This window comes from Maniola hyperantus, chromosome 25, assembly GCF_902806685.2.
Source record: "Maniola hyperantus chromosome 25, iAphHyp1.2, whole genome shotgun sequence".
Lineage (NCBI taxonomy): Eukaryota > Metazoa > Arthropoda > Insecta > Lepidoptera > Nymphalidae > Maniola > Maniola hyperantus.
This window is the reverse complement of record NC_048560.1, coordinates 6,014,827-6,030,746: the sequence shown is the minus strand read 5'-3', so window position 1 is coordinate 6,030,746 and position 15,920 is coordinate 6,014,827. Positions and strand designations below refer to the sequence as shown.

The window sequence follows — 15,920 nt, the reverse complement described above, 5'->3', positions numbered from 1 at the left end:
TTTGTATTTTATCGTACTTTTGACACGACAGTTGACACGTAGAGCAAAAATGGTTCTCAAAATGTATGCTCTATTATGTCAGTCTTTTAAACGAAAGCTTTCATGACTTGGACCATAGCTTCCCACAGCGAATGCACGTGCAACGTCTAACAATAGGTTTGCGAGTTGCAACTCGCCCGGTGTTGTGGAAAAAAAGGAAAAACGAGGCGATGAGGGCGGACTAATAGAAATTTCTTGTTTAGTTAATGCTTCACTAACTTGATAAGGCCTTTGCCTAATGAAGTTTTGAATAAGCGCTGGGTTATAATGACAACTTGTTGGTTTAGAAATAAAGTTGAAAACTAAAACCCGACTACGATCGTCTTAATAAACGCTGAAATATTATAGTATAATTTGTATTTCTGTCACTTTATAATATTAGTATAGATTGTGGTAAAAAGAAATGGTAGCCTAGTGGTTAAGACGTCAGCCTCCTATTCGAAGGGCCCAGGGTTCGATCACCTCAAACTAGACTAGACGACCTTCTTAGGGCAGTGATAAGCGCTGTGGTCTAATTAGTTGGAGGCCCCGGGTTCGATTCCTGGTATCGTCGTAGGGGTTTGGAATTTTATAATTTCTAAATTCCTGGTCTGGTCTGGTGGGAGCCTTCAGCCGTGGCTAGTTACCATTACCACCTTACCAGCAAAGCCGTGCCGCCCGCCAATCGATTTAGCGTTACGGTACGCTACCGCGTAGAAACCAAAAGGGCATGGGTTTAATAAAAACTGGAATACCCCTTCCAGGTTAGCCTGCTCCCATCTTAGATTGCATCATCACTTACCACCAGTGGGGTGATTCTCTAACTCAGTGTCTAATACTGAACGATAGCCACAGAGCTCATTTTTTAATCCGTTGAAGGTTTTCTACGAAAAAATATTTTACTACCACCCAGTGAAGCAGCAATGTAGAACCAATCAACCTCGGTGGCTATCATTCTGTGTTAGACACTGAGTTAGCGAATCACTTAGCAGGTGAGATTGCAGTAAGGGCTAACTTGTATCTGAATAAAACGAAATAACTATTCATAGTTATGTGTGTTCTAAGCAATTAAATATCACTTGCTTTAACGGTGAAGGAAAACATCGCGAGGAAACCTGCGTGCCTGAGAGTTCTCCATAATGTTCTCAAAGGTGTGTGAAGTCTACCAATCCGCACTTGACCAACCCTCCAACATGGGCCACTTAACCGAAACTGGCATAAGTGTACCATGCTACTAACAAACAATAGGTAGGCCGCGTGAAAGATATCGCCTCGCGTCCGTCGTCGGGTCAAGGCTTCACCTCTAACTATTCGGAGTTATGTGTGTTCTTAGCAATTAAATTACACTTGCTTTAACGGTGAAGGAAAACATCGTGAGGAAACCTGCATGCCTGAAAGTTCCCCACAATGCTCTCAAAGGCGTGTCAACATCATCATCAATCGATAGACGTCCACAGCTGGGCATAGGTCTTTTGTAGGGACTTCCACACGCCACGGTCTTGCGCCGCCTGAATCCAGCACCTCGCTGCGACTCGTCTGATGTCGTCCGTCCACCTAGTGGGGGGTCTCCCAACACTGCGTCTTCCGGTGCGAGGTCGCCATTCCAGCACCTTGGGAGTTGGGATCCCAACGTCTATCGGTTGTACGAACTATGTGCCATGCCCATTGCCACTTCAGCTTCGTAACCCGTTGAGCTACTCGTATGTCGAAGTGTGTGAAGGCAAAGGTGTGTGAAGTCTGCCAATCCGCACTTGACCAACCCTCCAACATGGGCCACTTTACCGAAACTGGCATCAGTGTACTAAGCTACTAACAAACAATAGGTAGGCCGCGTGAAAGAAATCGCCTCGCGTCCGTCGTCGGGTCAAGGCTTTTGCTCGGCACGAGTTGAGAAATTACTGTTTCGAGGAAATATGAATCGAACTAGCTCAGCTCTATCAACAAAGCACGGTCGATCAAGGCACAGTTGTTTCTAGGAACGACAAGTTTTCGAAACCCTAAACTGCATGGACCTAAATCAGAGTGAGGGAATTCTCGGTTTGATCCGGAATCGACGATATTTTAATTTATTTAATAGGAAGCCAACCGCATAGCCAAAGAAATTATTTTATCGTTATCGAAAGGGTTATCGAGTCAATCGGGGGACCCGAGAGCAGGCAGCTAGCCACCCTGGTCAAAGAATTAGTTTGGCCATCCAAAGGGGTAATGCTGCAAGCATCCAAGCATCTTGGGTACAATGCCGCGCTGCGGTGGGCTCGATGAGGTTTTAGATTTAATTTAATTTATTTTAGTTTTTATTTAAGTTTAACTAGCCGATGCCCACGGCTTCGCCCGCGTGGATAAAGGTTTTTAAAAATCCCGTGATAACTCTTTGGTTTTCCGGGATAAAAGTAGCCTATGTCACTCTCCAGGTCTTTGACTATACCCATGCAAAAAATCAGGTCAATCCGTTGCTCCGTTGCGACGTGATTGAAGGACAAACCAACAAACAAACACATATTCGCATAGGGTTTAGGGGTGTAACCTAGTCCTCATTATTGCTTTTTATTAGGCAAGTTTGCGCTTGACGACAATCTTGCCTATCATGAGGTCTAGGTTGAAGCGCGCTTGCCAGAAGATGCCAATTCACTCTTGCCTTGAAGGTATTTAAGTTATATTTGCCAAGAAACACGGAAGCCGGAAGCGGTCCCACGCCTTAGCGGTTCGTACCAGAATTCACTTATTTTAGGGTTCCGTACCTCAACAGAAAAAACGGAACGCTAATAGGATCACTATGTTGTCTGTCTGTCTGTCGTGTCTGTCAAGAAACCTATAGGGTACTTCCCGTTGACCTAGAATCATGAAATTTGGCAGGTAGCTGGTAGGTAGGTCTTATAGCAGACAATAGGGGAAAAAAACTGAAAACCGTAAATCTGTGGTCACATCACGAAAAAATTTTTTTAACAAATAATTTGTATTTTCAACTTATAAAGTAAGATTACTACATATACCAAGTGGGGTATCATATGAAAATGCTTTACCTGTGCATTCTAAAACAGATTTTTATTTATTTTTACGCATCATAGTTATTTAATTATCGTGCAAAATGTCGAAAAAAATACGACTGAATTACGGAACCCTCGTCGCGCGAGCCTGACTCGCACTTGGCCGGTTTTTTTAGCTGAAATTCCACGCGGATCAATTCGCGGTACAATAAAATAAAACATTACAAAATTTGACACGTGTAAGACCGCCGGGCGACACCTATTGTGGTTAAGTATCAAAATAAGAGATCATGTCTTACTTATCCTTGACGTGCGTTATATTGTGTAGCGGTACTATGTAGGCCTTTTGATAGTACTTAGTTACTTACCAACACGCGTGAGAACAATGAATGAAAGATTATTAATTGATATAAGTTTTGGTATGATCAGCTATTTTCATTAGCAAAATGTTTGTGTTATAAGTCCCGCGAATTGCTAATGCGCGTGGCCGCCATTTTAGTGACGTCAGCACTGAAATGAAATGAAATGAAAATCTGTTTTATTCGTATAAACTTTTACAAGTGCTTACGAATAGTCGGATGCATCTACCACCGAGTTCACTAGACTGAACGGTGGCTAACGCAGGCCCTCAGCGGTCACGGGGTGTTTAACACCTACCTTTTCGCAATTGGCAAAGCACCGAGCGAAGACTGCTACTTCTGCGGAGAGGAAGACACCCCGAGACACGCAATTTTTGAATGTCCTGGTTGTGCCGATCTAAGGTCAAAAGCGCTAGGATCGACAGACGCGGAGGGTGTGAATGGCCGCAACCTTGTAGCGCGCATGCTGTCGAGCGAGGACGCCTGGCAACGATATAGCCAAATGCCGCGGGCTATAATGATAAGAAGAGAAGAGCGGGAAAAAGAAGAAAAGAAGAAGTTAGAAATTTAGGAGGTCAGCACGAAGTAATGCGAATGCGAAGTAAACGCATATCGCACTAGTTGCCGCGCGTCGCGGCTGGGAGAATATTGTGAAACGCAGCGAAGCGACGCGCGGTGCAGCGACGCTAGTGCGACATACCCAGCGGCGCGTCGCGTCGCTTCAGAATGCGTACGCGCTCAGATAAGATACACGCGCATCGAGTTAAGTATTTAATGGGGCCGATTCTCTTGTACACAATCTCTAAACTAAACTAAAATGGCACGTCTAAATCTATTGCTATCCCTTTCAAAATGTTGCTTGCGGAAAAGGATAGCACTAGATTTAGACCTGTTAATTTAGTTAAGTTTAGAGATAGTGTACAACGGAATTAACCACACTGTATAGGCATGATAGACCTCAAAATATATAATAATTTTTGGCACATGACGGGCTCTTAGAAGTATATCCTCAAAATCCCCAACCCCTAGGATGTCGGCTTCCACCCTTTCCCTGTCGCTCATCTTGCGACGTTGTTGCTCGTACGCGAACGGGTGTAAAAGTGACGCGCAAGTGACGCGAGCTGCCGCGTACTGCAATTGTAGTGCGGTAGGTACCGTGAGCGGCCTGAAGTGACGCGCCCTGCAGTCGGACTGAAGCGACGCGCAGCGCAGCTCAGGTGCATAAAGATCTTTAGCGCAAGTACAGAAGTTGCAGGGCCAATTTTATTTAAAACGCGGGCAAATGAACTCTTTCAATACTAAAAAATTAACTTCAATTGTTAAACAAGCGGAACTTCGATATGCCGCAAGACGCCGGCCGTTGAAAAACGTAGCGTTCGCGATTAGCCAACGCAAGGCAACACTGGACCTACTTTGGCGGCCTTGGCACACTGCGATATGCTGAATCTAATCGACAATTTATCTTATTGGCTTGGTTTTGTTACTGCTCCTCAGGAGTCATGGTATCCCCTGGTATATTGTACGGGTCTACTACTATACTCAATCTAAAATAACGAAACTTATTCGCTTTGACATTACGCCATGTTTGTGTCACAGCACCTATCAGACTTCAGATGAACTATACTGAGGAAACCTCACTCTCAGTTCGATCCTGAATCGACGATATGTCAAATATTAGGTTATGGTGAATCAAAGAATAATAGGTGACTACATTAGGGCTACCTGTGTCAAATGTATTAACATTTGACGCTTACCAGTGACGTCGAAGCCTCGACATTTTGTAAGAAGTTCCCTTTTATTTTCTTCGGGGGAAGAAAAAATCCCTACGGACTTTCTGCCTGCTGGCAGAGTGTGTCCGACTCAGGACATTCAAAGATTGCATATCTTAGAAGTTCCCTCACTGTCGAGAACTGTGACATTACGCCATGGTTGTGTCACAGTATGCAATAATGAGATTACCACTTGTTGATGGCGATTTCATATTGCATGTTTGACGTCTCGTGCATGGGTCAAATGATCATATCATCTGTTAGAGCGGCCGCACACGGGCAGGTTGAGCAGTTAATCTTTGAATAACGTACACGTACCGCTCTAGCTGTGATAGCCTAGTGGTTAGGACGTCCGCCTTCTAATCGGAGGTCGGGGGTTCGATCCCGGGCACGCACCTCTAACTTTTCCGAGTTATGTGCGTTTTAACTAATTAAATATCACTTGCTTTAACGGTGAAGGAAAACATCGTGAGGAAACCTGCATGCCTGAGAGTTTTCCATAATGTTTTATGATTTATGATTTATTTATTCATTTGCTTTCATGGTTACATGAAGCCCCGTCAGGGCATTGCAAAGTTAGGTACATTAACAATACATACATGCTAAATATATAATTATTATACAATTACATGCAAACTACGTGTTACATTATTTTATAATAGATTTTATCAGGTAATTATACAATATTGTTCTCAAAGGTGTGTGAAGTTTACCAATCCGCACATGGCCAGCGTGGTAGACTATGGCCAAAACCCTTCTCACTCTGAGAGGAGACTCGTGCTCTGTAGTGAGCCGGTGATGGGTTGATCATGATGATGATGACCGCTCTAGTTGTCACTATCAACTTTTTTCTCGCTTAGGAGGGGAAATCATCATGGACATAGTGCCGGACTCTTACCGACTAAAAACCCCTCCTTTCTCTAAGCAATAATGTTCCCGCCTTATTCGCCTACCATTACTACCGCGGTCCTACTCAACTTCCTTCTCTTTCATCATTCTCCTTACTTTACATTATGGCTTGCATTTATTTCTGAATTATCAGCCTTTTCTCTTCCAGCAGTCCCAATAGATGGTCACTATCAGCTGCTCGAGATTTTCCTATTATGCTCCCGTATAATTCTATCGAGGGTTAACTGCGCTAGAGCAGTCGAGAGCAGCCATGTATTTGACATTTGTTGCAATTGCTCGAACGTACGGTCTTGTGTATGACTATGAAAGGAAAATTATAATTCGCTATGCAGACGCAGCTTGAAGCAGTCAGTAGTGACTGCTTCAAACTGTCCGTGTGTGGCCGCTCTTAGGTTTCTGTTATAAGTTATGAAATATGCTTAACGATAATATTTTAATGCTGTTACTTAGTAATAGTTGGAGAGAAAGTTTCGAACAAATGATAGATAGCTACTAAATCGACATCGCTTTATTACAAATTATAAACAATACAATACAATCTAAATATGATTATTATATAAAAGGAAAAAGTGCCTGACTGACTAACTGATCTATCAACGCACAGCTCAAACTACTGGGCGGATCGGGCTGAAATTTAGCATGCAGATAGCTATTATGACGTAGGCATCCGCTAAGAAAGGATTTTTGAAAATTCAACCCCTAAGGGGGTGAAATTGGGGTTTGAAATTTGTGTGGTCCATGCGAACGAAGTCGCGAGCATAAGCTAGTCTAAACATATAAATCATTGAGAAGTTTGCGATCTACGATACAAAGAAAGAGGCAGTAGGTATACACCAGGCACCAACAGTACACGGCAGGAAATAATGTACATCGACCTTTAGAATGAGATTTCGGCTTTTGTAGAGCGTGTTCTTTGTCACTCATACTTATGTGACGTTTTGTACGTCTCAACGACAGAGACAATGCTCTACAAAACCCGCTATCTCTATCTAAAGGTCGATGTACATTATTTTCTGCCGCGTACTTTACTACTTAGTATATACGTAACATACATTATTGTGGCCATTACGTAAGTGTTCTGCCCTTGACCTTTGCGCGGGAATCGAACCTACTCGTATTGACCAGTATGTACCTACTTATGCTATGGGTATGTTTTGGTTGAGGCATACAAATGATTTCTGGTTATACTAGTTTCAAACAAAACAAGAAGTAGAAGATCAATTATCTATAAGATCTGTTGGACACCTTCGGTACTGTGAGGTAATACTTATCTACAAGAGATGTATGTCCAGCAGTGGACTTCCATCGATTTAAAATGTTGTAAGAATATCAACGATATCATCATCATCAACCCATCGCCACGAGCCTCTTCCCAGAATGAGAAGGGGTTGGTCCACCACGCTGGACAAGTGCGGATTTCACACACCTTTAAGAACATTATGGAGAACAGGCATGCAGGTTTTTTCCCACACGATATATTTCTTCACCATTAAAGCAAAAGCTTTAATGTGCGAAAACGCACGCACTTCGGAACTTCGAAAAGTTGAATTTTCGAAAATCCTTTCTTAGCGGATGTCTACGTCATAATTACAGCTATCTCCGCCACCGCTCCAAATTTTTCGTAAGTCCGTTTAGTCGCACGGTAGCGCGCTCCAGATCACCCATACCGCGCACTTTGGCTGCGCTCAACGCGCTGCTGAAGAAGTCCCCTCGCTGTGACATATTTGCTGACAAATGGGCTGACCTTATGGGTCAGATTTTGCACTTTTGTGAAAATTTATAATTTTGCTTTTTAAAATTTATAATTTTAACAATTTTTGTATGTATGTTTATGTTAGTTTGTACTCGTAGTTTAATTAGTGTAATTGGTTTTATGGCCGTTCTAATTAAATATTAAATAAATAAATAATAAATAATAAATAATAAATAATAGCTATCAGCATGCCAAATTTCAGCCCGATCCGTCCAGTAGTTTGAGCTGTGCGTTGATAGATCAGTCAGTCACCTTTTCCTTTTATATATATGTATTGTATGACTATGTATATAGATTATAGATATCAGGATCAAACTGGAGAGAGAGAGAGAGTAGAGGAGGAGAGTGCCCTCACTCTAGTTCAATGTGGTAGTAGTCTATTAGAACATCATAATGTTATTAATTAACTATCCATCCAAATTCGAAACCCGCATCGCAATTTGCCTAGGAGATCCTCAAAAATGCCGAGAGCTTTTACTCACGGCTTTGGAGCTTGTAAATACAAAATATAGTATTTTGTTGAACTCACCAAGTATGAGATGCAACTTGGCGTCAGTCTGGAAGGCGTAGTGTAGTGTGACGAGGAAGGGACACGCCCGCACCGCCTCGAGGACCTACAACCAAAATATATACACAGTTATATAATCCATACGATTATAAATGAACTAGCAGTTGCCCGCGACTTCGTCCGCATAAAATTTCTGGTTTCTCATGAGATCTGAAATTTTCCCGCTGCAAAACGCCTCACTTACCTACTCACACAGTCTCACCTTAAGACACGGAACCCTGAATACCTAAAAGGCAATTTTCATATTTCTAACTTCATAAACATAGGATTTTCATATAACCCTTCCACTTAGGGGGGGGGGGGGGGATTTAGTTAGATCCTTTCATATCTGATACCTACCCCCTATCTGATATTTCAAGTAAAAATAACAATTGTTAAAACTTTTCTATAAAAACATTGCCCCCCTATTTTACCGCCCTTAAGTGGAGAAGTTCCCAAATAGAATTATACAGATTTTTATTATTTAAACCTAAATGACTTTCATACAACCTTGCAATTTTTCAAAACCGTTTCTTAGCTGACACCTACGTCCTAGAAATAACCTACCTTCCAAATTTCCAGTTTGTAGTCTTTATAGTTTCTGAGATTTCGTGATTAGTCAGTCAGTCAGTCAGTGAGTGAGTGAGTGGTATTTCTCTTTTATATATTTAGATTCACAGCTAGGGATATTACCATTGTCTTGTTCTGCAATAAATTGGAAAATTAAAAAAAAATTTGTTAGAGATGTCAAGCATTCATCTTGAAATTATGTTTTCTTACAATTTATCTTGGTTTTTTTTTAGTTTAGTTAGTTCTAAGTTCTTACGCACGAATCATCCGTCTTTTGCATGCTGTAACCACCTATAATTTGAATTATTATATAATAACTTGGCACCTAGGATTTGAATAACGTAATTTTTTTTAGCGTTTAAACTACCGTGAGTGATTTCCATTATAAATAATATCTATCCCGGCTGTAACTCACGTGTCTAGTCGGGCTAACGTCGACTAGACACGTGAGTACAGCCGGGATAGATATTATTTATAATTTTTTTTTTCTGTTGGTGGTTCAATAAAAAATAAAATAAAAAAATTTTACAAATAAAATAAAAACCGACTTCGATACACAAACACTAAAAATTGAAAAATAATTTAATTAGCTTTAGCTGCGCGAATCGTCTAGACTTCATATTTTTATGACTCCACAATGGCACCTCATTGGCACCGACCCCAAAAAATATTATTATGGAACTATATTAACTCTTGTATACATAATATATTCGGTAATAATTAATTGAATTATTTTTCAATTTTTAGTGTTTGTGTATCGAAGTCGGTTTTTATTTTATTTTGTAAAAAAAAATTATTTCACAATTTTTAGTGGCCCCATGGAATTATGCTATGACTGGTTAAAAACCTTCAGTTTACTTAGCTATTACACTGATCGCGAGCAATTTACTCTTATCCGTTGAGGAGTTCCAGTATCTATCTTCGAAGATGTTCATCAGATCTTCACCAAATTTAAATGGGACCAACTTTGAAGTATACCCTTTCAAACAAAAAAAGAATTTTCAAAATCGGTAGAGGCGTCTTCGAGTAATCGGGGAACATACATAAAAAATAAAAAAAAAAGATTCCGACGAATTGAGAACCTCCTCCTGTTTTTGAAGTCGGTTAAAAATACATCCATTTTTTCCAGATCTGCTGGCAAGTGATGATGCATCCTAAGATGGAGCGCGTTTGCCTAGAAGATGGCTAGTCACTCTTGATTTGAAGGTACCCATATTAAATTTGTATGGGAAAACTGAAACGCACGCTTAACTAAAGCGCGCGCGGCGCGCAGTTTCAACCGCGACGCGTGCGCGAACTGACTCCTTGAAAAAGGACCCCGGATGGGTTCGAAACTAGTCAGGCTAACGTCGACTAATCACGTGAGTACAGTCGGGTGTAAGATATGTATAACTAGACGATGCCCGCGACTTCGTCTGCGTGGATTTACGTTTTCAAAAATCCCGCGGGAACTCTTTAATTTTCCAGGATCAAAAGTAGCCTTCCCTGGGATGCAAGCTTTATCTATAAGTACCAAATTTCATCGAAATCGGTTGAACGGTTGGGCCGTGAAAAGCTAGCAGACAGACAGACACACTTTCGCATTTATAATATTAGTATGGATATGGAAAACTGATGCTAAAAAGGCGTTCCATATCCTAGCGGTTCGAATTAAAAACGAGGAGGCAAATCGCTTCGTATTATTTAAAAATATTTCAATAATGGGGCCAATTCTCTTGTACACAATCTCTAAACTAAACTAAATTAACAGTTCCAAACCTAGTGCTATTCTTTTCCGCAAGCAACATTATGAAAGGGATAGCAATAGATTTAGAGGTGCCATTTTAGTTTAGTTTAGCCACATTGTGGCTAATTCCTTTGTACACAATCTCTAAACTAAACTAAAATATCACGTCTAAATCTATTGCTATCCCTTTCATAATGTTGCTTGCGGAAAAGGAAAGCACTAGATTTAGACCTGTTAATTTAGTTTAGTTTAGAGATTGTGTACTAGAGAATCGACCCCATTACCTGCTTTTCTAAGTGATGCTTACAGTAAGTAAGTTACAACACCATATTATAGAAGCGTAGTAGTAATCTATGTAGTAATATCTAGTAGTAGACACGCTGCGTCCAACTCCATAGTTCACTCTGGTAAGTAATTGGATTAAGCATATTTTCTTTGTCAGTAATCCCTTGTTCGCGTTTGTTAGTAGATAGGTAATAAGGTGACCTACGGTGTTTTATGCTACCTCCTTTAGTTACAACAAGTTTGTTATTTTTCTTACTCTATAGAATAGAATTCTGACTTTAGGAATCACGTAGGAACTCTTTAATTTTTCGGGATAAAAAGTATCCTATGTCCTCCGCCGGGATGCAAGCTATCTCTGAACCAAATTTCATCAACGACTTCGTCCGCGTGGACTACACAAATTTCAAATCCCTATTTTACCACCTTTTCGTTTGAGAGTTCGTCTAGTAGTTTGAGCTGTGCGTTGATGCATATATCAGTCTAGTCAGTCAGTCAGTTTAGATAATCCGCATAATTACGCAGCCAGTTCCCACGGAAGCCAGTATAAAGCGTAGGACTACTGTCTCTATATACTTAGTGCGAGATCCCGACTCACTTGTCTTTCTGTCCGCGTGTGTTCGGCAGTCTTTAACTTCTGTACTATGGACGCTTTCTTGAGCACCTTCATTGCGTATAACTTGCCTTCGTCGACGCCGCATCTTTTTCTAACTAGGAACACTTTGCCGTAAGCTGTAACAAAGAAAAGATATTTCATAATTTTTTATAGTGTTTTACCTACACTTCAAGGTTTAAATACATATATATCAAAAATTGCGAATCAGCAGGAATCGAACCCGCGTCTCCTGGGTTCGCGCCCGACGCTCTGACCACTAACGCATTGTTTATGCGTTGTGCGCTTCAGTACTGAGTGAGCATACGTATCACAAATTTCGTCACTGGCAGTAAGCGGGCTGTAGCTTAGTGGTCAGAGCGTCTGGCGCGATCCCAGGAGACGCGGGTTCGATTCCTGCCAGTTCGCAATTTTTGATGTGTTTAAAATTATTTAAAGAAAAGATAAATCTTTGACTTCTAGTCCTTGATCCATATCGTTGCTTAGCCTAGACAAATAAAATTGTGTATGAAAACAACCTACTTACAAACATAGTCATAAACAATTAATTTTATTACTAACCAAATGGATGCAATATCTGAAATAAAGATGATGATGATGATGATGATTATTATTATTATTATTTATTTATTATATTATTAATAGAGGACTCTCCGTCATAATAAACGACTCTGCGTCCATATAAATGTATGTACTTAGTTTGGTCAGAGTGAACAAGAGTGAGGGAACTCTCGGTGTGATTCTGAATCGACGATATTATGTCAAATATTAGGCAATTGGTGACGTAAAATTAAAGAAAACGTAGAGAAATTCCCTTACTGTCGTGAACTATGGTTTGCTTCCCACTTGAATATTAACAAATCAAACCCAATGCAATTTTGTAGACACGTTCTAGAAACTAATATCAATGTATGTGGATTACCAGTTTTACGTAAAAATTATGAGTTTTAAAGATTTACGTGTTTCACGAGATTTAGAAACTGCAACTTATGGCGGCTATACAATAGCACCTATTAATTGGCAGAAAACTGGTCCGTTTACGAGCGCCCTAAGAGCAGATGTGAGACGGCGGTAAGTCGATATATCCGGTGACATCCGCGCGAGACAGCCTCAAGGTGAGCTCGGGTTAAACAGTTTTAGAGCCTCAATAGCTCAACCGGTAAAGGAGTGGACTGAAAACCGAAAGGTCGACGGTTCAAACCCCGCCCGTTGCACTATTGTCGTACCTACTCCTAGCACAAGCCTGACGCTTAGTTGGAGAGGAAATGGGAATATTAGTCATTTAACATGGCTAATATTCTTTAAAAAAAAAATATCATTATGATCACAACATAGGTGATGTGAACGACAACCATCTATGGTCGCCTTCTGAGTAAGTAAATAAAGTTATTTTCCACGACAGGTTAAGATGGCAATCGGGGTATGAGGCGGGGGGACGCCCCGAACACGCGCACGTCACCCGCGTTCGGCCGCACCGGGTTAGTGCGGGTGTGCGGGGCGTTCCCTCCCCGATTGCCATTTTAACCGGTCGCGTACTATGCTTTGCAATAAGAAAGTGTGTTCACTACTGAAAATTGCATTTATCTACCACCTTGCTAATAAGTCAAGCAATAAAATCTTGATGAAATATTAAGTCGAGCTGCGAGCTAGAAACTGCAACTTGGCGGCAGTACAATTGCATCTAAAGATTCCCAAAAACCCTGTCTGTTTATGATTGTATCATGATCAACCCATCGCCGGCTCACTACAGAGCACGGATCTCCTCTCAGAGTGAGAAGGGTTTTGGCCATAGTCTACCACGCTGGCCATGTGCGGATTGGCAGACTTCACACACCTTTGAGAAAATTATGGAGAAGTCTCAGGCATGCAGGTTTCCTCACGATGTTTTCCTTCACCATACGATTGAATACCGCCGCGTTAATAATTCTGCAATAAAATATCGTTATCAGTACCCTTACCGTTATTATAAATGCGAAAGTGTGTTTGTTTGTTGGTTTGTCCTTTAATCATCAGTTTCAAAATTCCCACGAATTTTGTCATTTTTTGGCGATAATTCATAACTACTTCCTCTTTTCAACTCGTGTTGAAAATCTCTTCTGCTCTCTAAAAATCAACTTGAGTCAATTTTGAATCTGGTAACATATTTTTAAGGTGATCTTGATATTCTCAGGCAAGGGCATTTTTTAAACCCATAATAAGTATTGGAATAATAAATAGACTCTAATAAAATTACTGAGAACCTCCTAGAACGAAGGAAAAAAAATCAATTGCTGTGATAGGCTGAATTTATGATATTTTTGTTGCAACTATGCATTTCAGCCAATAGTGAGAGAACTTCGGCCAATCAGAGGTGACTGCAATAGCCACATTGTAGTTTCCAACTAGAACGCAATGCACAGGTGCTGAAACAATCATAAAGTGTAGTATGAGCGAATATCTTTATGTATTTTACCTTTAATTGTTCGAATGTCAATAACACAAAAGTTTGTTCGTTTATTTGTTTGCTTCGACCTAGACGGTAAATGCATCCTAGGTCGGTCAACGACCCCGTATCTCGACTTTAAGAAACGTATATGTTTGCCAAAAAAATTGTAAGCGCGGATATGGGTGTCATGGACTTGTTATGTAAAGGGTGCTTACAGACTTATTGATTACCAGTAAAAGGCTGCGCACTGTACACCAACTATGTAGATTGTAGATACATAAAAATTGTGTCTGAAACGCCTTACTACATAAAATTATCTATCTTCAAAATCTTAATATATAAAAGGAAAATATGACCGATTGACTGATCTATCAATGCACAGCCCAAACAACTGGACGGATCGGGTTGTTTGGCATGCAGATTGCAGATAGCTATTATGACGTAGACATCCGCTAATAAAGGATTTTTGAAAATTCAACCCCTAAGGGGGTGAAATAGGGGTTTGTAATTTGTGTAGTATAAGCTAGTAATAAATATAATCTCAGTCCATCACTGGCCAACTACTGAGCACGGATCTACTCTCAGAGTGAGAAAGGTGTAGACCATGCATTCCCCAAGCTGACCAAGTGCGTATCGGCAGACTTCCCACACCACCGAGACATAATGGAGAACTCTCAGGCGTCACTGTTTTACAGGGTTGTTACATTTGAGTTATAACAAATTCTTTAAGTCCTCATATCTTCCACGGGTATCACATCACGAGGCTCATTATTTTAAAGGTAGTACACATCGGTCCTAACCTCAGCTTGCCGGGATTTTACGGACATTATCCTTGGTGTAGCTGAAGTGGCAGTGGGCAGGCCACGTCTGCCGCAGAACCGATGGCCGCTGGGGCAGTCGTGTTCTGGAGTGGAGAACGCGTATCGGCAAGCGCAGTGTGGGACGAACTCCAACCCGCTGGACTGACGACTTCAAGAAGGTAGCGGGAAATGGGTGGATGAGGAAGGTAGAGGATCGTGTGTGGTGGCGCGCTCTTGGAAAGGCCTATGTCCAGCAGTGGACGCAAACAGGCTGATTGATTGATTGTATATTCAGAAGCTCATATTTTGTCGAGTATATTTCGCGTGGGGACCAGTAATATAAACGGTAAAGTTAGGTACAAGGCAAAAACATTTATAAATCAGTCGCCTTATTGTCGCCCGCCTGCAAATGGCCTTATTACCTCCACTTCAGAGAAAGACATGATGCATCAAGGTCGTCATAATTCGTTAACGTTAGAATAACTTCTCGTTTCAAGAATTGCGCATTATACGAGCGTGCTCGTCATTTTAAAATTAAAAATACCTAAGTGCTTATTTACCTTTGTTTGAAAATTTCGCTTACAATCCATACCTACTTATATCTATTCAAGTTTGATACTCTATATCCATATCACAGTTCATGACAGTCAGGGAACTCTTACAAAACGTCCAGCATAGCTCTCTCCATCGCCTGCTGAATGACTCTGAGCTTATCAGTAGTAGAGCAATCACGTCGCAACGGTGTAACGGGTTGACGTGATTTTTTGCATGGGTATAGTTTAAGACCTGGAGAATGACATAGTCTACTTTTTATCCCGGAAAATAAAAGAGTTCCCACGGGATTTTTAAAGACCTAAATCCACGCATCAGCTAGTCTAGAATAAAAATATATACTTCGTATGCACATACACTTGAAGGTACACAAAGATTGTTGAAGATAATGGAATTAATAACAAATATAAAAATAATAATAGAAATGAATTACATTACGTTACAAAGTACATACAGATTGCTCGATAAACGAGTTCAGTAAACTCTGGGAAAACATTTTTCCGACTTGTATTTGTATAATGTGTGTTTACATTGTTTACTTTTTCCACATGAATACAAAATATACAAATGAATTTTTTCTTCACAAATAAGTTTTCTCGAACTACGAGGGTCA

At 40.7% G+C, this 15,920-nt stretch overlaps 1 protein-coding gene across 2 annotated transcripts in view; it reads right to left on the bottom strand.

Annotated features, from left to right (window-relative positions):
- The window catches only part of LOC117994010 (ribosomal protein S6 kinase alpha-5-like), a 126,221-nt gene that overhangs the window by 69,477 nt on the left and 40,824 nt on the right, over nucleotides 1–15,920 (bottom strand). For both annotated transcript variants that reach the window (XM_034981890.2, XM_069507081.1), the window contains exons 3-4: nucleotides 11,516–11,649; nucleotides 8,322–8,406 (exon numbers count right to left, since the gene is read on the bottom strand). In XM_034981890.2, coding sequence (XP_034837781.1) covers nucleotides 8,322–8,406; nucleotides 11,516–11,649 — 219 coding nt within the window. The remainder of the gene's footprint in view (nucleotides 1–8,321; nucleotides 8,407–11,515; nucleotides 11,650–15,920) is intronic.